This window comes from Chanos chanos, chromosome 3 (genome assembly GCF_902362185.1).
Source record: "Chanos chanos chromosome 3, fChaCha1.1, whole genome shotgun sequence".
Lineage (NCBI taxonomy): Eukaryota > Metazoa > Chordata > Actinopteri > Gonorynchiformes > Chanidae > Chanos > Chanos chanos.
Genome location: NC_044497.1, coordinates 48196937 through 48220721, shown reverse-complemented (window position 1 = coordinate 48220721; position 23785 = coordinate 48196937). Strand labels below are relative to the sequence as shown.

At 43.0% G+C, this 23785-nt stretch overlaps 1 protein-coding gene across 1 annotated transcript; it reads left to right on the top strand.

Moving 5' to 3' along the window:
* The first annotated feature begins 1902 nt into the window (after positions 1–1902).
* Positions 1903–23785, top strand: nsmfa (NMDA receptor synaptonuclear signaling and neuronal migration factor a). Its single transcript, XM_030769634.1, has 15 exons — positions 1903–1973; positions 10821–10879; positions 11064–11909; positions 12221–12287; positions 12655–12660; positions 16758–16810; positions 17457–17546; positions 18964–19091; positions 19635–19718; positions 20096–20129; positions 20605–20675; positions 20790–20869; positions 21025–21127; positions 22976–23051; positions 23688–23785. The coding sequence occupies exons 1-15, from the start codon at positions 1903–1905 to the stop codon at positions 23783–23785; spliced, it is 1866 nt and encodes a 621-aa protein (XP_030625494.1).

The following is a 23785-nucleotide window of genomic DNA, read 5'->3' as shown; positions in this document are numbered from 1 at the left end:
CTTTTCAATGTCTGTGTGTGTGTATGCGTGTTTGTGTGTGTGTGTGTGTGTGTTCACATGAGAAAGAAAAAAAGAGAGAGTGAGAGTGAACAAAAGCAGATGAGAGAGAGAGAGAGAGAGTATTAGCCTGGTGTTTCAGTTCAGACTTATTTATTGATTAACTATTTGACACATTAAAAGCAAACGATTGTGCGTCGAAGGTGACCGCCATGTTTTAAAAACACACTTCCACTGCTTTATATACAGAAATGCCTCTTCTGACCATTTTCAGAATTCACTTGTTTCATTCCTTCATAAGCTCCTCCCTCTCTTTCCCTCTCCCACTTCACAAAATTCATTCTAAATATATTGACCACAATGCAGGACTTTAGACTTTGAATTTTTCCAAAAATACCATATGTACTTGGTAAATGTTATAAATGATTCCATGCAATAAAACTAAACCAAATTAATGTTCATCTTTTTCCCAATGTTTACTTTCAATGGACTTTTTCAGCTTCACTTACTCAGATAATCATCATATGCTTGCTCATAAACACAGTGCCTTTAGCTTTGTGTGTGTGTGTGTGTGTGTGTGTGTGTGTGTATTAAATCACTGCTGCACTACTCAGTGTGTGGAGCCTTGCTGCTATTTCAGCCATCCCTCCAGTTCTACCCTACTCCCTTCATCTGCAGTCTCTCTCTGCACACACACGCCTCAGAGCCACCCAGAATTATTTACTTTTTAACAGCATTCGCCACAGTTGGCCGAGATACAGCTTTGTTTTACTCATCGATTTCCATCCTTTTGTCTTCTGTGCCTCTCTCACTTTCTCCCTTTCTCTGTCACGGTCCCATGTTGCATGTGTTAGGGAGCGGGAGGGTGGGGTGGGTTGGGGGGGGGGGGGGGGGTCTGGGTTGATAGCCTCAAGTAGACACAGACAAACTCAGACATACTGAGAAAAGAAAGACCCTCTATTCTTCAAGGTTGACCTGTTTTTAATCATGTGTATCAGCAGGTTTATGATAGGTTGATCCTCTGTTTGATCCTCTCTCTCTCTCTCTCTCTCTCTCTCTCTCTCTCTCTCTATCACACACACACACACACACTTTGTGCATGTGCGTGTCTGTGTGTGTGTCTGTGTGTGTGTGTGTATGCATGTGTATGCTTCTTTATGTTTATCACAGCCACAGCCACTCAGAAGCACTGCACTGCAATGGAACGAATGCAGAATGCTTTAAGTAGGTGCATGATCAAAACTTAAATACATTGACATAACGTTGATCTAAAGAGAACGTGGCACGTCATACAGTAATTCAACGTTTGATATTAACTGCATGATTAACTCACTTCACCATTTGCTCGCCTGATCTATGTCTTATGTCTCGGGCGCTAATGCCCTCTTTCTGCCTACCTGAACATTCCTTTGTGGATTCATTCTGCGCGTCTCATCCCTCACCTCATGGACTCTACTTGAATACGTGCGAATGGGTGGCAACTTGGGGGAGTGGCCACTCCATATATGGATCTACTGTGTTTCCTGTCTGATGTGAATTCCCCTGACACACACACACACATACACTCACACACGCTCCCTCCCACCTTTGCCTTGCACATCAATGAAGAGAAGAGCGTGTCTGTGGGTATTTTTTCCTTTTCAACTAGTTGACAGCACACTACCGTTGCCTGCACGTACTCTCCGGTCACAGCTAAGGCAGATAACGGCATCCTCTCCTCAGCCCTCGACGACAATACCGCAGGAACACAAGTGATCTTAACAAGCTTCTTTGTCGCACATTCTGAACGAAGAGGATTTGAGAGACTGTAGTTTTCTTTCGCAGGCACCAAAATTTCTATGCATTTCTCTGAATTCTGACCTTTGGAATGAGCTGTTTTCTTGCCAGCGTTGTTTCCATGCCAGCATGGGAACTGCCGTGTCCAAAAGGAAGAATATAAGAAACGATGCCATATCGTCAGTGGCAGCAAAAGTTAGGTGAGTAATCCACCGTTTAACCAGTCTGCGGAGAACCGTTTTTTTGGCATGCCAGCGCATAGCCCAGTATCTCCATCCCCGTGAACTCATACATGTTGGATACTCGATGTACCCTGAAGTTACAAAACGGCGCAGGAAACATTACCACACCGCCCCCCTTTTTGCACCAAGGACAGGTCCGAATTGCTCCGATATACACAGGACAAACTACCTTCTATTCCTACATTTGTCTTATATACTGATAAGCTGTTAGTGTGTTTGTGTCTATATCTATCCAGCCTTCATCCTTTACGATGAAGAAGTGTTCCGCTACACCTCTTTACTGAGTGATGTCACATCACCTGCGTCCCGTATGGGATAAGTCTCTTGTATGGGGAAAAATCCCTAAAACCTAAAATCCTCAGTGTAGGTGATGGTTACTCTTCTTAATGCCACAACTGTCCCTGATGCGCTTTCACTGGGACAGTTTTTTCAGTCGAAATCCAATGTGCAGTTGTGGGGTGTATCAAGTACCCTGCCTCTGCGGAGGGGCTGCTCTGCTTGATTAACAATCGCATTTTTAAGAGTGAATAAGTTTATTAGTTTATCAGTTTTCAAACAGGTTAAATAGTTCGAGCCCAGACACTAAACTGACGTGCTGGGAATGCGTTACAGAGAGAGCTCTATTTACACATCTGTGATGCGCGCCTAAAAAACTGTGAAAACAATGTTAACTGATTCGGAGAGCAGCATATATTTTAATGCGTATTGTGAGTTTATGTCTGGGAACCATGCAACATGGGGCTCTTGCCAGTGTATTGCTGATGTGCCATTTCAGGTGAGTTTGTTACACTGGATTAGAGTATTAAGCATTGTGTAATAAGTAAATGGTTCACAAATCTCTCTTTGAGATTACAACTATTGCACCTGGCAGCTCTTCTTTAGTTATGTACTAACACCATACGATTGAGAATTAAATCTATCAATTAATCAATTAGCGATCGACCTCAGACGCCTCTGGTGATCATGCGTCAGGGTGAATTATTTCCCCCGTTAAAGGAAACCACTGAATGTCCTTAAACGATTTGAAAGATTTACTCCTAAGAGAATGTGCATCCGTAATCTTGGCGGACTGCCAGGCCACATAGTCTTGTTAACGAAGAGAGAAACGTTACATTTTATATCATTCGTCCACAGTACGTCACGTTAAACTGCAGAGCTGTCCTTCTAAAGAACTGTCTGTAATGGGTTGTTATATCATTTTAACTCCAGATCCCTTTAACTGTTAAAATTGTCTTTTATGGATCGTGGATTAATATTTGCTGAGCTCTGTTTGCATGGTAGTGGGTTTGAGAGGTTACGCTGATTACTGAGCAGTGTATCAGGAGCAGAATTTTAGATGTTTGAGGTTATTTATTGGTAATTGTCCATGAAAACTGTCTTGAGTCACAGCAAAACTTGATTAGGGTTGCAATACATTGTGTAATTCATAAAGGGAAAATAATTGTTGAGGAGAGTAATAGAGTAACTAGACTGTGGAAATGGCATTCTAGTTTATGGAGGTCAAGGAAATGTCCTTGGCATCTGAATGCTGGTATCATCCCAGTCCTGCACACATCCATCATCTGGCCTCGATCTCCGAATATGAGCTGGCTCTCACCCGAGTGTGTGAACATGAGAGGTCTGTGTGTGTGACTGTGTCCCTGTTCTGTATGCTTGGCATGACTCTCTGGACACATTGCTCTGCATGCTGAATTCTAATACAGTAGCTGATGCAAAGAGGAAATCCTTAACAGCCAGACACCTCCATATGTGAAATATTCAGAGTACATTTAGGGCATGAAAAACACACTCACACACACACACATGTTGTGACTCTCACAGAACAACTGCTGTAGTTACCACCATGAATATGAAAATAAACATCCACATATCACATAGCGTGATACCTCATTTCCTTTACAGCTGGTGGCGCCTAGCTTAAGGCAGCTTATGAGAGAGCAAGCACAGTTAAATCCAGGCTTGCTGACTAGTTAACATAATTTGTCTGACAGCAAGATTTTGTTTTCCTTTACATCATTTACAAAGTTGTCTGGTCTTCACCGTACGCAAGGTCCTAATATTACAAATTTTTACTCGAATAGTACTTCAAGGTGAACCTATCATCCTCAAACTAAGACAATGAATTTTAAGCACAGAACACTAGTTTCAACTAATCTCTGTCTCTGTCTGTCTGTCTGTCTGTCTGTTTATCTGTGTCTCTCTCTGTATGTGTCTGTGTGTTTTGAATGCATATGTGAGAGACAGACAGAGAATCAGAAAATAATACTGTTGAAACCACTATTTAAGATAGTATTTATAGTATTTTCACTCTTTCAGCATACAACATATGGGAGTGCAAATTTGTACTCAGAGCAAACAGAACAGAAACATATTTGTGAAAACAACAACCAAAAATATTGGCTTCTGCTCATACTCCCACTTGGGACCTTGACCACAGAAAGCTATTAAAATGCTGTGAGGGTCTGTGGGTGGCTTATGCTCTTATGACAAACACATAGAGGGTTAACAGTAACTCTGCCCACACCAGACTAGTTAAAGGGCAGGGAGGACTCTGCAGTTCTACGGTTTGCTCTCTGCATTACAAATCCATCTTTTTTTTTCCACTCGGCAGTCTCCTCCACTCCCCCCCCCCCCCCTGTTTTATCACAAGTATTCATCCCCAACACATGCACAATGTTCCACTTCCCTTGAAACCTGTAGTGTGGAATTGAACATACTCTAGAGAGCTGACTGGGAGGGAGGGAGGGAGGGAGGGAGGGGGGGCGGTTGTTTGCTGTTTTCTGAGCCTGCTGCATCCTCCTTGCTCTCTTCTCCGCCATCCCATTTTCTCTCCGAATGATGGATGAGAGCCACCCTGTTTATTCCCCCGTGCCGAATCCCCTGTCTGACTCATACACGTCGGATGGTGGATTTTTGGGGAACAGTGGGTCAGGTGGTGGAGCGGGTCGGTATGTTTGTGGTGTCAAGGGAGAACTTGTGACCTTACGCTGAGGCGCTTAAAGCCCATTCAAGCTGCATTGTTTCCTGAGAGGCTGAGTCATTGGTTGTCACTTGATCTTCTCACACTTATGCATTTTATTGTAGGTGATGCACAAGAGGCCAAATTGTTAGATTTGACTCAGCATTCAGTCATGCAAATACACACACACACAAACACACACACGCACACACGCACACACACACACACACATACACACACAGACAAATGCACACGCACAGACAAATACACATGCTGTTCCTGGGCTATTTGTTATCCTATTTGTTGAGTTGTAGCTAGCTAGAAGGAAGGTGAAGCATTGGCAGCAAAGTGAAGGTGAAACGCTGACAGATTGAGAGATCGAGTGTTCAGGATGGAACGCGTGAAAGCCAGTGCTGGTTGAGTGCTGTAAATGGCCCGGCAGTGAAATCTGAATGTGTTACATTATAAAGGCCATCACCTTGTTTTCAGTCACCGATTGGAAATCACTGAGTTGTCAAGTGAAACACGGAATGTTTCAATTTTTCCAATATCTGCACATAAAAAATTCGATCAGGCATAGAGCTTAAATAAACAAAGCAGACGGTTTGAGAGAAGACGGTTTTGGTCTGCAGGGCCCTGTGGATCATTCCGGAAGACCGTAGAATGTGTATATGGTGATAGAACTGTTTTTCATGTTGTCCCTAAGGAAACAGCTCTTTGCACTTAATGCTGCTGGCTATGAGCAGTTGGGAGGTAGAGAAGACACACAGCGAAAGAGTGGAGCTCAGATCTCAGCAATGCACATAATCCTACTGCTACTTTTTTTTTTTCTTACAGGCAGCTGACATGAAAGCTGCAGAATTTTTGTTTGTGTTGCCACGAGTGCCTAAAACAGTGCGGTAAGACGGTCTAATATGTTACACTTGACATTTTAAAACATTGCACTCTTTGGACAAGTTCTTTCTCTTGTCTCCAACCACTAAGAATCTCGTTTGAGAGTGAAGTATGAGTGAAAATAGATACTCCTCTGACTATGCACTTTTCTCATCACTGAAATGACTGAATAGATTTTTCTTTTTGATCTCAGTGCTACCTGGTTGTGTCTAAAAAAGACTTGGCTATTGAGGAGCTGTTTGACAGATTGCTAGCACTGGTCAAGAGCCTCTCTCCCGTTACACCGTTAACCATATTGGATATGACTCAGGCATTCATTTTTAATACAAAAGTGGCAAATTGATAGATTTTTATACATCTTGTTGGTATTTCCTCGAGGTAGTCTTTGAAATTCTTGAAAATTGAAGCTGCTACTCTCAGAACATTCCAGAAATACCAGAGATTTTCCAGATATGAAACTAAATACAGAAAATCCTCTCCACCCCCCCCTCTCTCTTTCTCTCTTTCTCTCTTTCTCTCTATGTATATACAGTATATACAGTGTGTGTATGTGTATATATATATATGTATGTATGTATGTATGTATATATATGTGTGTGTGTGTGTGTGTGTGTGTGTGTGTGTATATATATGTATGTATGTATGTATGTATGTATTTATATATAGTGTGAAATGAAGCTGTGTGAATCTACAAAAGTGATGTGGAATCTCTGCCTTCTGCTGCTTAAACCCTTGTCTCTTTATCACTATCTGTTAGAGATTAGAGCGGCTGCTGTAATGAGGCTGATTGCATGTGATGATACAAATTTCAGGGTGGCTTTTTACACTCTGCGATTACGCCTTTGACACTGCCACTATGTGCATGAGTGCCTATTGTAGGCGATTGATAATTACAGACGTCATTAAGCCAGTCTGTGGCGAGGAGAGACCCGAGAGAAGGTGACATTTTAATCTGCGCTCAGTTCTTAGGGAAGGTTTCACAGTCACAGTAAACAAATCCTACACAAACATGCTATTAGAGGTTTCAAGTGGGCACACCGTTACAAACGGAATTTCGTCCAGGAAATGAATAAATGAGCGACGGCCAAAGATTATTACTTTAATGCATTAAAGAAGGATTGTATCAAGAAATTACGCGAATAACAGAGAGATTTTTGAATGATGGTTTCTCTAAACTCAGTATGAATAGCGAATATTTGTCCCATAATGGGAACATCTGCAAGAGCCCGAGGGAGAGCCGGGAGTCTGGCCAGTAAACTGATGGCCTTTTCAAAGGTTGTCTGGCTCTTTGTCCTCTAAGTGATACTTAAGGGAAACTATTCAGCTAAAGTCAGAAACTCCGCACAGAGGGGAGAAGAGAAAGACAGATCGCCTGATAAAGTACAGGTTGGGTGGAAGTGCCAACGCTCGCTGCCAATTCTTCTCCTTGACAACTACCTACCTGCAGCATTTTGATTCAATTCAGTGCAACAAACCAGACTCAGCTAATTAAGGTCAGTAGGAGCATCTGACTATTAAAGAAGTGTCAGATTAGGACTGAAACAAAGTCCCTCAGGAGGAAAGATCTCTACAAAGAGGATTTGTGATCCATGTTGCATTCTAGTGCGTTCTTACTGAGACAAGAGAGAGAGAGAGAGCGAGAGAGAGAGAAGGGAGTCTTTGAAAACTGGCAGGGCACAGCTTCACCGTATTTTAGATGTGTAGTAAAAGTGCTCTTATCTCCTAATGTGGCTGTTGCTTTTGTACAGATTAGCTGTCTTCAGGTGATTTCTATGTAAAGTCATCGCTGTTTACACTCAGTCAGACTGAAGGTATGAATGTTCAGGGTGCTTCTCATACCTTCATAACTGTTCTTATTTACATACTACCTAACACAGACCCCATTCTCATGCTCATACCAAAAGTGCACTTCCTAAAAACTCACTGCGCATAGAGTTTAGAGTGGAGTATTTATGCCAGTGTTGTTTTTCATCTGTGCCCAAATGTGACACATCTTGTCATATTTTAATCTTAGCCTGTAGTTCCCTCTTAGCTGTATGCAGAGGTTTTCATTGTTAGCAACAACAGATTCTTCCATTCTGGCAAGATGCTGTCATATCAATTTCCCACACTGCACGCAACATCCTTCTTCTTACTCTCCATGTTTCATGTTTTAATCACCCGTCCTGCTTCCATCTTTCATCTTCCTCATTTTTCCCCATTGACTTGTCTCCCTTTGAGATCCTCTCACACTCACAAACACGCGTGCACACACACACATAAACACGAACACGCACGCACACACACACACACACACACACACACACATTTTCATCCCTCACCCTGCCCCATTTGCTTCAGTCACATGGCCGGGAGCATGCCTGTATTTCTCCCTCAGCAAATGCTGTTCACACATTTTCTTCCTCCTGCTTTTTCCAGTTATCCCAGTGACAAGCTCCCTCTCCCAGTCTGCTTCCCAGCAGTCCTGTGATCACCGACCATTAAGTTCCAGGCTAAGACCAGCCGTCCCGCCCCCCCTCTCCGAGAAGTAAAGACTCACTCACCTAGGCTGCCCTATTCTACCTAATGTTTTATTAATGCTTAACTGCTCCCCAGCCTACCACATCCTGTGGTTCCTAATCAGTGCTGAGAAAATCTAAATGAAGAACAATCAAAAGTGAGGTATCTGACCCTTTGGACGATATGGTGTAGTTACACATTCCAACTAGCCCACTTTAGCTGTTTAGTCCCATGATTCACTGGGGGAGATTTTGTTGTGAGGTAGAATAGCGTGGAACAAAAGCAAGCTGAAGATGTAATGAAAGAATGACAGACAATCTGACATTTGTCTGACTGTTTATAATTCCACAGAGTTCTTCTGGCTGGGCACGATTCTAGCTGAACCTCGGACGCAAAATTGTCCTTTACCGTGACTAGATTCCAGGGTTGGATGAGCACCTCCTCTGATTTGGCCGAGACTTAGTGTTTTGAAGGAGGTGAGCACTTCTTATGGTAAGCAGAGGGAGAGCAGGAGCTTTAGGAAACATGTGTTGGCTCGAATTTAATAATTGAGAGTGCTGTCATGTGTGCAGGCCTCTAGTGCGATGGGTCTAGTGCTGCAATTACATTCCAGTACATCACATCTGAATAGCTGGGAGCACAAGGTCTACTGGGACAAACCTGTAGAGAGTTCCAACTGTGTGTGTGTGTGTGTGTGTGTGTGTGTTTTTGTGTGATGACATATGGAGCAAGGAGGTTATAGAGTTGAGGAGCATAATCGCGTTGTCCTTGTGGTTTCTCATAAATGTGGCGTGTGCATTTGTCTGTGCATGTGAACTCATGCAGGTGCGTTTGTATGTGTGTGTGTGTGAGAGAGAGAGAGAGAGAGAGAGAGAGAGAGAGAGAGAGAGAGAGAAAGAGTAATTATGTGCACTGGTGTGTGTCAGTCAGTGTGTTGAGCGTATGTGGTTGTGCATGTGTGTGGGTCTTGCCCTCATCATGCTCTGAAAGACAGGCACAGAGAAAATGATTTCACATACTAAAAGGATCATCTAGTAGCTTAAAGTCTTCTTCAAATGCAGCAGTGCCTCCTAAATTGTGGTGACTCACTCTAGCCTTTACAGCAAGACCATGAGGATAATAATCATCTCTCATTTGGTTATTGAATTTTTTAGCAAATCCACACGAGGCTCACTAATCATAACTCCTAAATTGCTGCTTTGTGTCTATTTAATAGTCTGTCCGTCATTTTGCACCATTATTAAGAAGGCTGCTCACAGTGAAACCTGTCAATCAAAGGTTCCACTCTAAGCCGTATGTAGATGTCCTCCAGTCAGAAGAGTTTCAGATATGCTAAGTCATTTCCCAAGACTCTTAGAGCTGCGATAGATGGTTGGTACTGATGCCCCTTCAGGGCCAAACTAATTACGGTTCTCTTTCTTTTCTCTTTGGTTCTCACTGTCTACGGTAAGCCACCAGGGACACAGTTCCTCAGTGATTACAGTGGCATCAGTTTCACAAAGTCCTCCTTTTTTTTCCCTCATTCTCTCTCTTGCTCACACTCTCACCAATTAACGCAGTGTAGTCATTGTGTAACAGGGTCTGTCGGCTTCTGTAGAGAGTGTACTTAAGAGACCGATAATTTGCATACACACATACTCACACACACACACTCACACACACACACACACACACACACACACACACACACACACACAGAGCAGGCAAAACATGTTGAGTCAAAGATGAAAATGAGTCAGCCTAATCTTTCTCTCTCTCTCTCTCTCTTGTCTGGAGTAGGGAGATAAAAATGCTACATGTGAATCTGTGGGTGGCACAGACCTACAAAGCAGGCACTGACTTTAGCGCTGTCTGCACTGGCTCCTCAACCTTGTTTGAAGAAGAGTCACGTGGAGCCACATAGATATCAGTCACTTCCCCCAGTCACTGCATAATTAAAAGTAGATTTATATTTTTAAATTTTTATATATGAAATCAAGTCCACCTCCTCAAACTCTCTTTCCCTATGCTGTGCACTTATCACTGCTCACTCAGTTATCCTTCCTTAAACCGTTTATCTTTCGCCTTGGACTCATGTCAGCTTACCCAGCAAGAGTAAGAGGCTGAAGTCACATAACGTGCACTGCCCCTGTCATCTCAAAATACAAACTGTGAATAATTTTGACGCGAAGACTTAGGAGTATAGTAACTGAAAGAGATGGATTTGTTTTTTTTTTTCAAGTCTAAAGACAAGGTGTAATTTTTTTCACAGGAGAATAACGTTCTCTTGACCCTTTGGTAAGGTGCCGCAGTCTTTTGTACGTTTTTGTTTGTTTGTTTGTTTGTTTGTTTGCTTGTTTACTATGAATGTAATTTGCCGAGGAAGCTGAGTTGAATGAATAGGACGTTTTTGAGATTTAAAAAACGTTGAGTGCTGTAAAGTCACTGTCAGGGTCTTGTGTTTCTTGCTATAGAGCAGCCCGAGCTTTTGGAGATTATCTTCACACTGATCCAGAGAACCGAAACGGATCAGGTCAGTAGCCCAGCCTTGCTTTTCTTTTTATTCCCTCACCATCATCTTGTCTTTCTTCAGCCTGCAGTGGTTCAGTGATATACCATAGATAATATAAATGTTGCTTCATTTTCTTTCTCTCTCTCTTTCTCTCTGCCTCTGTCTCTCTCTCTCTCTCTCCCTCTATGTCTGTCTCTCATTAAAGATCGCTTACTATCTGACGCCTTTGTTGGCCACGACTCTGACTCCCCAGACAGCAGCTGTGCCCAGAACAACAACCTCCATAGCAGTTGCCCTCTTCAGGGCTCCACTGGGAGCCCAGAGTCCACTCTGATCAACTCTCCCCTGGGTCTGCTACAGCCACCACCCCCGTCCACTTCCTCCAAGACCCGACTCTCCTTGGAACGCAGCTTCTCGGCGGAAGAAGACCAGCAGAAGTGTGTGGAGTGTGCCTTGCAGCCTGCACGGGTCTACACCATCACCGGGGAGGGCGGCATGCTAGGAGCGGGTCGAGGAAGCAAGGAGAGCCTGGAGCTGGAGGTTTTAAAGGGAGCCAGGGAGAACCCCCAGCATCAGAACCTGACCCAGCCCTCCACTTCACCTTGCACCAACTCCAGCTCTTCCTCACCCACCCAGCACCACCGCCGCCACCATGCCAACCATCACCACAGCAACCACCACCATGGCAACCCAGGCGGAGGGAGCAGCACTGTCAGCAACCAACAACACAACAACCCTGGGAACAGCGGAGGAGGAGGTGGAGGAGGAGGAGGAGGAGGTGGTGGCACATCCACCCATCATCACCATGCCGCTACCCACCACCACCATCACCACCACTTGTCCCAGCCTCTTCAGAGCTCCGTCAGTGCCCACAACATCCGAGGCTGGGGTGAGGGCAGGGATTGCAGCCTGACCTGTGATTCTTGTGCGGGGGCTCCCTCTCGCAGCCAGGGTTCTTTGGACCTGGAGAGCAGCTCCCGTGATGCAGGCAAGCAGCACAGACGGCTAGAGAGGATGTGCAGTGTGGACCGGGTGACTGGGCTAGAGAGAGGTGAGAGGGAGAGAAGGAGAGGACAGAAAAAAAAAACAGAGAGGAGATGTGCTACAAGAAAGGGAGAGGGGCTAACTAACAAACGGGGGTTTTGTTGGATGTGCTGTGGTCTGTTTTTCCCACGTCTCATTTCTTCTCTTTTCTGTCTCTTTGTGTCTCCCTCTCGACCTTCTGTGAAGTGGACAAATGTTTGTGTGTTTGTCTCTGAATCTGTGACCGTGAGAAACTACACACTTATATAGAAAAATACAATAACAGTATGCCTGTTTACACCTATTCATATCATATTTCATCCTGTCTCTATCCTACAGAAGATAGCAACTGGTACCCCAAAGAGAATATGCTCAGCTTTCATACTGCTACCACAACCATCCAGGCGTGAGTATTTCATTAACTCTCTCTCTCTCTTTCTCACACACATGCACATACGCACACACATGTCCAAGCACACACATACAAATACATACAAACACATTCAACAGTCATCAGCATTTCCTGTAACGTAACTGTTAGTGTGACTAAACCAACAAATGGCATTGCAAGTGTTCTTACTACAAACACTTTTTGATGACATTGATCCAGTCATACTGTCAAAGTGACTCAGTGACTTAACACCCACTTCACACGCACATACAGATACCACCTTTTTCATGAAGAATCATAGTTGTTATTGAAGTGCCATGTTTCTCTCTCTCTCTCCCTTTTTTTTTTTTTTCTATGTGTGTCCTCTCACTTTGGTCCGCAGAATATCGTGAGTAACCTTTTTGCTCATCAACCCTGTTACTGATACAGAGGTGGCACCTTTGTATCATGTGTATTGCTATCTCCCCTTTTCCCTCTTTATCCCATTACCCTGGTCACCACCTCCTAACCCTCTAACCCTAGCCTGATTTATGAAGGGCCGAGTGTTTGAAGTTACAGTGGAAAGTGTTAGTGCTGAAGGTAAAGGACAGAGAAGCACAGGAGAGAACACTGATGTCCTTGGTAGCCGAGGAATCAGATACGGGAGGTCTTAAGGAGGGATACCATTTAGGCATAACTAAAATGGACAGAGAGGCTTACTGTTCTGCTGTAGTGAGTCAAATAACTGTTTTTGGGGGGGGGGGTTCTTCTCATTTTGGATCTATATTTTGTATCTATCTATGCATCCTTGTGACTTTGGACAAACACATAGTTTGGCATTATTTAAAACAGTAATAAAACAGTAAGCAGTATTCTTTTTTCCTTGCCGCATCAGACAGTATTGGATTTGTGGGATGCCATACCACAATGATGGTATGAAAGGTGCAGGGAAAGATCATGGTTAATTTGAAAATTCAGCATCACAAACTAGAACCTAATGTTAGAGCACAGTAGACATGAATATTTGTGTGTTTTAGAACAACAATTAGCTGCTGCACAGACCAAGACCATCCATAGATGTTAAACGAAAATACAGTGGGTGGATCTGATGTTGGTCATATCACAGAGGAAACAAAACAATTACTACAGTTAGAAGAGGTTTCACCACAGCAGTTCTACTGCCAAATTACATTTGATAGATTATATTTGCCAATGGTGCTTTTGTAACAAATTAAAAATGGTGTGAGGAACATAACTGTGCATCCCTCAGCTGATCGTAATTTTATCCAAATCAGTGCTTGTGTGACAGTTTAACTAATCCACTTAGATACCCTGGTTTAGCCCATTCTTAAGCCAGGTCCAGTGACAAGACCTCAATTTACACCTACTGAAGACAACCTTGCAACCCTGTGACTAATCCTTGTGTTAACCCAGACCTAGCTTCAGTGAGCTAACCCTTGTATTTACCCAAAACCGCAAACTTTTTATTTGCTAACCTAGTGCTAATCACCTAAACTAATCCTCAATGCTAAACCCTGAGACCTGGTCGCTGCAGATACTCCCTAACGCTAATCTGTAATGCTAATGCTTCATATGCAGCTAGCCTTCAACGTCTCTACGTTAATGTTGTACTACATCTCGGCAGGGCTTTCCGAGGTCTTGCCGAAAAAAAGAGGAGAAACAGGGAACTGGAGTCGGCTGCCGTCATCCAGAGGTACCACGTCCCTGGCTAGACCTGTGCTGTGTAGCCTCTCCTTTGTCCCCTTTTATACATGAGGGAAGACTGGCTCAAAAGGCAATGACAGCTTTATGCTGATCAGTAACAACTGCTAGGCCATGACCAGTGGTCCTTGTAGATTAGTTTTAGTACACTGAAATGTTGTGTGCACAACCTAAGTTTGGTTACATTGGGGTTGTGTTTATTAATATCTCTTGTTATATGTTTAAGTACCATTTTATTTCACCTGTGTTAATATATATTTTAAGGAGGTTTTATCCCTATAGATTTAAAATACTATACTATATACAGTAGTTAACAGCCTTAACTCTAGCCCTGGAGTCGCATAAGACTGCAAAAGATTTGCTCTTACCCAACACTAATTAGCCTGGTTCAGTGAACTAAATGTTTGATGATTAGTGAGGATTTGAGTCAGGTGTGCTTATGCAGGCCTTTATTAAAATGCAGAGCAGCAGAACACCAAGTAACTGAGACAGAAAACACTTCCAAACTACATATGTACAAATGTACCTGATTTGTTCATGAAATGGGCATGGAACTAATTGTGTGAACTGAATGGAAATATATCTGCTTAATCTTATTAATCTACAACTGTATATTTTATTTTGGAAATCAGACAGCTCATAAGTGATCAAATGATAGTTCTGTATTCACTGCCGTATTGATAACATAATCACAAGCACGGTCTGTCAGGTTTGGTTCTGGGGGGGGGGGTTCGTATTAAATATGAACTGGAAAGTGGTTTTTGTGGTTTCAGTGTTTTTGTGAATGAGCAGTCAAGCAGGAACAAAGAAGTTGGATGTGCTCCATGTTTTATGGATTTATGGATTGCTCCTGCAAATGAATAAATTTTATTGATAGTTGAACAGATATCATTTGAGGTGATTCCTGGTGATGGAAAAAAAACTGAATTGAAATAACATGACTGAATGCTCGATGTCTCGCGAACTGATGGCGTGGATGCTGATTTGCGGGGGCTTTGTTCCATGCATCGTGAACTGTTACTGAGAAGAGACTGTGTGAAGAGGCAAATTACACACTGAAATCATTCATAAAAAGAGGAAGGAGGCCAAGGCAAGCAAAGGTAGTGAGATTATTGCGTAATCTAAAGAGCTGGAACAGGAGGAGGGTGATAGCGACAGTGATTATCCGTGATGAGGTCACGTCGGACAAGAACAGACCGGAGCCGTCAGGCAGACGTGTCCCAGAATGCTTAGCCGCAGCGAAGGGAAGGTCATTGTGACATGGACGAGAGGCTGATTAATGATGAGGCGACAGAGTGGTCAGCAGTTAAACATCCCGTTGTCTGAATGTTCACAGAATAAGAGAGAGAGAGAGAGAGAGAGAGAGAGAAAGTCAAAGGGAAAAAAGAAAGAAATTGAGAAAGAGCACCTCTGTGACTCATCGTTAGAATCTTATGGGGAGGGGGTGGGGTGCATTCTCTCTCTCTTTTTTTCTTTCAGTCTTTCATTATTCAGGCAGGGTGTGTGTGTGTGAGAGTGTGTGAGTGTGTGTGTGTGTGTGTGTGGCATTTGTGGGCGAGACAGGGAAAAAAGGACAAAGAAGAGAGGAGGTCTGTTGTTCCATAAAAGAGGACAGAGAGATTTTTTCTTCTTTTCTGTCCTCTGCTCCTGCCACTCACAGCACCCGTGCAGGTGGGCATGTGAGTTAAACAAATGTGTTACTCGTGACTACAGCACTCATCCTCACTGGTATTTCATCACCTCAGTGGTAATTAGTAGCAAGACTGTAAACAGCAATTATATGTTATTGACATTGGGACAGTAGAACAATTGTAGTGTCTGAATTGTATGGGCATTGTGAGTGCAGTTTCAGAACAGTGTTCAGGGAGTGGATGACCACAGTTAACTGGACCTGTGATGCCAGACTGTCATGCTCTGCTTTATAGTTGAGACCAGTGTTTCTCTTGAGTGAAACAAGGATATCTCTTTCCCTCTCTCTCTCTCTCTCTCTCTCTCTCTCTCTCTCTCTCTTTCCCCTTCTGCTTTTTACTCCCTCTGTTTTTCTCCTCTCTGTCCTTAACTCTTTCCATATCTGTAATTTCTGTGTCTGTTTCTGTCATATCTGTCTTCTGTCTGTCACACTGATTATAATCATGTGTGCTGTTCTTGCCTCAGTTATGTGTTTTGATGTTAGATGTGACAGATGCTACAAAAGTTTGTTTTGGCCTGCCTCTCATCTTCATATAAAACTATATAAAACAAATAAAAACAAATAAAACAGAAACAGTAATTAAATTTAGAGCACTAAAATACGCCACTGTCATGCCTAACTTCCCTTCAGGGTCATAAATAGCAATAAAATGAAAAGTGTACAGTATCATCTGTATAAAAATAAAACTTACCTTTGTTAGAGGTCTTATGCTTTTCATTTGAACATCAGCCAGGTGTCAGTTTAAAATTAGAGTAGGGTCCTGTATACATTCAGCTTTAGAGCATAGCTGAATAAAGAACATTTCCAGTGTAAACTCAAACACTCATCTGTTGCCCTCACAATCTTGGGTCATTACTTTCTGCTCTTGTATAACGAGGACATTTACGCTGGCGAGATGATCTGACTTTTTTGTGCCTTTTTTTTTTTATCTTTTCCTCCACCACCTCTCCCATCTACATCATTATACCTCTCTCTTTTCATCATCCCTCTGCTCCCACGGTTCTGTCTACCTGCATCTTCTCTCTGCATTCCTCTTTCTTTTTTTTCTATTTTTTTCCTCTTAAAACCACTCTACATTCTTTACCTTTCAACAGAAACTTCCGGAAGCACCTGAGAATGGTGGGCAGCAGGAGAATGAAAGCACAAAGTGAGTCAGTGTGTGTGTGTGTGTGTGTGTGCGCGCTTGTGTGTGTGTGTACATGGTTTTATATATATATATATATATATATATAACCTCATTTATGTGATTTTTGCTGTGCCTCTGAGTGTTACTGTTGCTTGTGATCTTTGATCTTATTGTGCATGTGCATGGTCACTTTAGTGAGAGTGTGAGTCTGCCTGATTAGGGTATGTACATGCATGTGTTTGTGTGTGTGTGTGTGTGTGTGTGTGTGTGTGTGTGTGAGAGTACTGTTGTTTTGTGTGAGTGTGTTGGCTCTTATAAAGATGCTGGTTGTTCCCTCACCTCAGACATCATTACATTTATGGATTCAGAACCGTGTATATGTGTGCGTGTGAGCGCGCGCATGACTGTGTGTGTGTGTGTGTGTTTGTTTTTGTGTTTTGGCACTGATGCTTTCATGGCATTACCTCCTGGCAGATACTCAGAGACAGTGAGAGGGGACCACTAGAGGAGAGAGGTGTATATATTCTGTTTAGAGGGTCTGTCGTCTGTTGGTGGTGTGTTTGTTGTGGGCATATAGTGGATTGGATGCATTGAAGGACGCACACGTGTGTGTGTGTGGTGTGTGTGTGTGTGTGTCTGTGTGACAATCTCTCCCCACCTCCGCTAGCATTTGCAGAGCGCAGGGCGAAGAGCTTCAACCGATCCTGGAGTGATCCAACCCCAGTCAAGCCTGATTCTCTGCACGACTCTAGAGACAGTGAGTCCACTTACACACATAGATACCCAAACTCTATTACACACTACATACACAACCTGTCAGCTCTCACACTCACACTCACACACGCACACGCACGCATACACACAAACACTGTGTGTCCACACTCGCTCTCTTTCTCTCTCTCTCTCTCTCTCACACACTCACACACACACACACCCACACACACACACACTCACACACACACAGATACGTATGTGCATACACAAATAGGCACATATGTGCGCGCACGCACACACACACACACACACACACACACACACCACACACACTCACACACACACAGATAAGTATGTGCATACACAAATAGGCACATATGTGCGCACACACACACACACACCACCACACGCACGTACACACAGATAGCCATGCGCATCCACAAATGGACGCATACGTGCATGCACCCACACACACACATGCACACAGTCATACACACTCAATCACACTCTCTCTCTCTCAATCTAACACAAATTCAAACACTCACACACACACACATGCAGACACACGCACTTAGCTATTTGCTGTCTCTGGTGTTGACTCTGACCCTGTCTGTCTGTCTCTCTCTGACCATGGGTCTGTCTGCAAGTATGTGAAACTCTCTCTTTCTCTCTGTGAGTATCTGTCCCAACAGTGATGTCTGGGATTGACTGAACTTGTGTGTGTGTGTGTGTGGGGGCGTTTGAGTGGTTTGTGTGTGCGCACTGTGGATTTCTATGTGTCAGCATGTTATTGTCTCTGTGTATGGTTTGTCCTGTATTCACCACCTACACTGGATGTGACTGTCTCTGCTAAAAGTGTGTTGGTTTATTGTGTGAAATACTTTTGTCCTAATGATTTCAAACCCTGTTTTGCTTTTAACCCCAGCTCCTCTCTTTCTTGTACATGAATAGTGTTTCCAATGTGCCTTTCTCAAACCTGTTCACTCATTCAGCTGTCATTCCATTTACTCTGTCACTTTACGATGTTTCTCAGCTACTCTGCCGCAAACTTTTTCTTTGTATCCTCACGATTCTCATTCTTGCTGTAAGATGCTCTCTCTCTCTCTCTCTCTCTCTCTCTCTCTCTCTCTCTCTCTCTCTCTCTCTCTCTCATTCTCTCACTCTCTCTTTCTCCCTCTCTCTCTCTCTCTCTCTTTCTCTCTCGCTCTCTCTGTCTCTCTCTCTTTCTCTCTCTCTTTCTCTCTCTCTCTCCCTCTCTCTCTCCCTCTCCCTCTCCCTCTCCCTCTCCCTCTCACTCTCTCTCTCTCTCTCTCTCTCTCTCTCTCTCTCTCCCCCTCTCTCTCTCTCTCCCCCCCCTCTCTCTCTCTCTCTCTCTCTCTCTCCCCCTCTCTCTCTCTCTCTCTCTCTCTCTGTGTCCGATGCTGTTCTGACTGGACTCATTCTGTCCTGTGTTTGGCCAGGCGGGGACCTGCAGGTGTCGTGTGGGACTTTGGATGAAAGTGGATGTGATGATGTGGACTGGGAGGAGGAGAGGGAGATGGAACGACTGGCATGCGAGGGTGACGACTTCATCCCCCCCAAAATTATGGTGAAGAACAGTCTTCTACTACTTGCTTAATAGAAATAAATACACATAGTAACAACCTCATTACACTTATCCATGCTTAAGATGCTTCCAGGTAGAGCGAATATATAACTCTATATAACTGTTGTATAGTTTGTCATTTTAATGGTAAAAGTTTAACATTTTTCAGAAACCATAACAAGGCTGTTTTGTCAGCACATGATATTTAGCGGGGAAAATGTCATAGCTATTATCAGTTATCAGTCTCGTTTTTTTAACCCTGGCTGGGGATCCAGGAGGAATCAGCACATCATGTTCCCATGGGTGTTTGCTTTATCTTAGTCTCCCTCTTGTCGCATAGCGACACACAGTTTATCAGGCATGTATAGAGTGGAAATTAGTGTGTAGTACTCTTTTCCAAGTGTGAGTTTGAAATGCAAAAGGAAAAAAAACCCGTGGCTTTGTTTATACTTACTGACTGAAGCATAGGTTTTATGTTTTGTCCTCCTAATTGATAGAAAAAGACTAAAAACCAGTAGTCACAACTAAACTTTTTTTTTTTTTAAGCTTATCTCTTCTAAAGTCCCAAAGGCTGAATACATCCCAAACATCATTCGCAGGGATGACCCTTCAATTATTCCCATTCTCTACGTAAGTTTCCCTCCTCCATCATATACAGTACAGTGTTAACCCGAACACGAGGCAGTGCCGCATAATTACAGTTTGAAGAGGCTTTGGAAATTAATGAGACAGAATGGAATCTGCTGGGCACACAAGCAGATTCTTCCATGATCGTCCAATCATACAGAAATTGTTTCTTCTCAATCTACACAGCCACCTCCAATGACAAACAATAACTAACAGCAAATTTTTTGCATCATATCCACTCAACACCAGCCCATTTACTTTAACATATCATTTTAAACCACAAACACACACAAACACACACACACACACACACAATTTATTTTAATACAACAAAAGCGTTAGTGTTTGTTTCTCAATGCTGTTAATATGTTTATCTTCAGGACCATGAGCATGCCACATTTGATGACATTCTAGGTAGGTACTGATGTAGGCTCTGTGTGTGTGTGTGTGTGTGTGTGTGTGTGTGTGTGTGTGTGTGTGTGTGTGTTTGCATGCGTGTGGTCACCTTGTGTACGGCCAGTTTGTGAGTTCTTGAGGGGGTGGGGTGTTAGGTTTATGTTTGTTTTTGTTTTCTTGTTTTTGTGTGTGGTCACTGTGTGTGCACTGTATTTCTTTTTTTTCACCATGCATGTTTATTTTTGTTTTGTCTGTAGTTTTTTTACACATCAAGTGATTTTTAACCCTCCGCTCATTTAGCAGGTGTTTGTATGACGCACACAAAAGGGACAAGGATTCTTTTAAAATGTTTCATAAAAGAAATTCACACACGATGTATTGTGAGAGAGTCTGTTTGCCCGTGCTGAGAGTGTGTGTCCTTGTTCTCTATGTGGGTATGAATAGGTATCGACTGCTGTGCTGTTGAACTCACCGCTGTTTTTTTTTTTTGTAGAGGAGATTGATAAGAGATTAAATGCCTACAGGCGAGGCTGTAAGATCTGGAGAATGCTCATATTTTGTCAGGTGAGATTGCCAGAGGATGGCACAGTCATAAACAAGTCCACATGAGTGTTTGTGTGTGTGTGTGTGTGTGTGTGTGTGTGTGTGTGTGTATTTACACCTCTTTCTGTGCCGTAGGGAGGACCTGGGCATCTGTATCTTTTGAAAAATAAAGTGGCCACCTTTGCCAAGGTGGAAAAAGAGGAGGATATGAGCCAGTGAGTGAAATCAATGCTCTTCTCTTTATTCTTAATGGAGTGAAAATGGAAGCTCTATACACTGTTCACTCCTTCATATGTTACTATAAAAGCCAAAGAGGTTGCATTTTCACAATGCTCTGTGTGTGTGTGTGTGTGTGTGTGTGTGTGTGTAGATTCTGGAAAAGGCTGAGTCGGTTTATGAGCAAAGTGAATCCTGAGCCAAACCTCATTCACATCATGGGCTGTTATGTTTTAGGAAATCCCAATGGAGAGAAGGTATAGTAATTTCTGTTTTCTATTGGTTAACATGGAAAACCGCATTTCAGTGTTATCTACCTCTGACACATGAACAAAAATAGCTAGACTCATGGTTAAATATGATCATTCCTGGTACCCCTCCTCTAGGCATCCCCGTAGAATACTGATAGGTTTAATAATTGATACATGGCCATTTTCTCACAATACTACAGAAAATTATGCATACACTGTAGGAATTCTAATGTACTATGCAGAGAGAATGTGACAGGCAGAGAGTGACAGAATGCCAAGCATTACTTTCAGGCATACTCATACACAAACATCTACCCCCTGACTGCCTCTCTCTCTCTCTCTCTCTCTCTCTCTCTCTCTCTCTCTCTCTCCCTTCCTTTACCTGTATCACTCCATTAGCTCATCCTGAGTCATGTTTCCATTAATAGCAGTGTATCCAGAGGGCTGCTGTTGGTATAAGTGGTGATGCTTGTCCCTGCTCCCAGGGGCCATTCTCTCTCTCTCTCTCGCTCTCTCTCTCTCTCTCTCTCTGTCTTACTCTTTCTCTGTCTCTCTCTGTCACCCCTCTGTCTGTCTCTGTCATGTCTGACACACTCTTGCACTCATATTATGTAATCCCAAAAGTGCTCTCTTGCTCCTGTGCCTTCGGGCTGTTCTGAAAACTTGACTTGGTGCTCACATCCCAGCTTCACCTCTCTGCACATAACATAGAAAGAATAAATGTACATATGAATCTCAGCAGGACATAGTGACTAGTTTGCAAGTACAAACTTTCTTATCGCACGAACAACGTAAGACTCACAGTAACTGAAGTATATCACAAATCACTTGTGATATGGTGTGAAATGAAATGGTTACCAAATCAATTTGTATTCAAAGAATTTTGTCTGGACTTAGTGTGGCCTGTGAATGAGAGAAAAGCAGTTGCCACGCTGTGTTCTGATTTTTCACACTTTAGCTGATGGTAAAATGTCTCACATGGCATATGTTTCTGTATCCTGGGGTTTACCTCAAGGACCAGTTCATACTAGCCTGGTATCCCACGCGCATGTTTCCATGGAGACGGCCGCGGCGTAAGCCTCTGAGATGGTGGTGATGGACTTTCTGTTCGTCATTACCTGTAACATGCAGGAAAACATGCGACTCGAAAATGACAGCCGCGTGTGCTGAAGATGCTTTTGAACACTGGCGAGATTGTAAATATGTGGCAGTAGATTTAGGTGAAGACGTAACCATGGGCAGTTTTGCCTTTGTACTGCAGTAGAAAATTCATAACTCCCTTAACTACACTGATGGAATCTTCCATAGACTGCAACAGGATATCTACATAGAAATGTCGTTTAAGCCTGCATTTGAAATGAGGATAACGCAGCCCTCAGTCAGAGACCTTGTTACTTTCTATCCTTAGAGACCAGAGCAGCCTTAGGCTCAACGTCACTGCACACCCAGATATTATCATCCTGAATCTCCCCACATCAAAGCATCAAGCTATGTATTTCCCCAATGCCAATCCTTTTTCAAAACACTACAAAGAGACCAAGAACCCAGAAAACCGTTAGTGTTCTTGGATGAGCTCAGGGAACGAAGGTTTTAACCATTTATCACTTTCATAAGCTGTGCTTTGTGTTCAGAGACTTGCGCCGAGAATTCTCTATATGGGGTTATCTTTGAAGGTTTCTTCTTGCTTGCTCTCACAGTTACCCATCTCAGAAGAATGGTTGGTTTTATGAGTGTCCAAAACATAGAAGCTATTTTTTATTGAGATGCAGCCCTCCCTCGGTGAAAGGGAGAGAGCAGACTGATGGGAGGGCAGGACTGGATTAATTGGTGTCTGGGCTTATCGTTTGCCAACAGCTGTTCCAGAAACTGAACAACTTGATGAGACCTTATTCCGTCGCCTTTGAGTCACCACTGGAGCTGTCCGCACAGGGTGAGGCTGTTTATTGCTGATACACACACACACACACACACACACACACACACAAGAAACAAAGCATCTACATTTATAGAATTCATATACTTACGACATTTACTTACATCTATTTACTGGAAATACTTATACCTACATACTCACATACTGGTATGTGCTGTTCTATCTCTCATTATCTGTTTCATGGTGTCCTCATGTCAGCTAGTATTATCATATTTCTCTTTTTAGACCCACTGGGATTTTGAAGCTAGTTGGAGTAGATCTAAGTAAATGCCAGGCTCTCTCGCAGTGACAGAAATTGAGATAGACGGAAGGCGGTCATGTTTAATCCAGCAACCTTTTCAGTTTTTTTTTTTTACTTTATCTCCCTGCACAGATGAACCTGAGTGAACATAAAATCGTTCAGTTTATTCAGGGAACTAGCAGCATTTGGAAGTTGCACTGAAGATAAATTGAAAAACATTGTATGTCTACGTAGATACATGATTGAATACTCTCACGTCAATTGCACATTTTTTTTATAGCTTAAGAAGTAAAAGTGCTCACTCTCGTCAGTTGTCCAGCTGATTTTAGGTTAATGTTTTTATTAATACTGACATACAGTTCCCTTCTCTTTTTTTTCTCCCATTTATTTAGGCAAAGAAATGATAGAGATGTACTTTGACTTCCGTCTGTACCGCCTGTGGAAAACACGACAGCACTCCAAACTTTTAGATTATGAAGATATGTTGTGA

Excerpts from the sequence above, each read along its gene's own strand:
- nsmfa (XM_030769634.1), top strand. The coding sequence starts at position 1,903 with ATGGGAACTGCCGTGTCCAAAAGGAAGAATATAAGAAACGATGCCATA. Across the intron at positions 20,870-21,024 it reads AAAGAGGAGGATATGAGCCA|ATTCTGGAAAAGGCTGAGTC; the intron begins GTGAGTGAAATC and ends GTGTGTGTGTAG. Across the intron at positions 21,128-22,975 it reads GAAATCCCAATGGAGAGAAG|CTGTTCCAGAAACTGAACAA; the intron begins GTATAGTAATTT and ends GTTTGCCAACAG.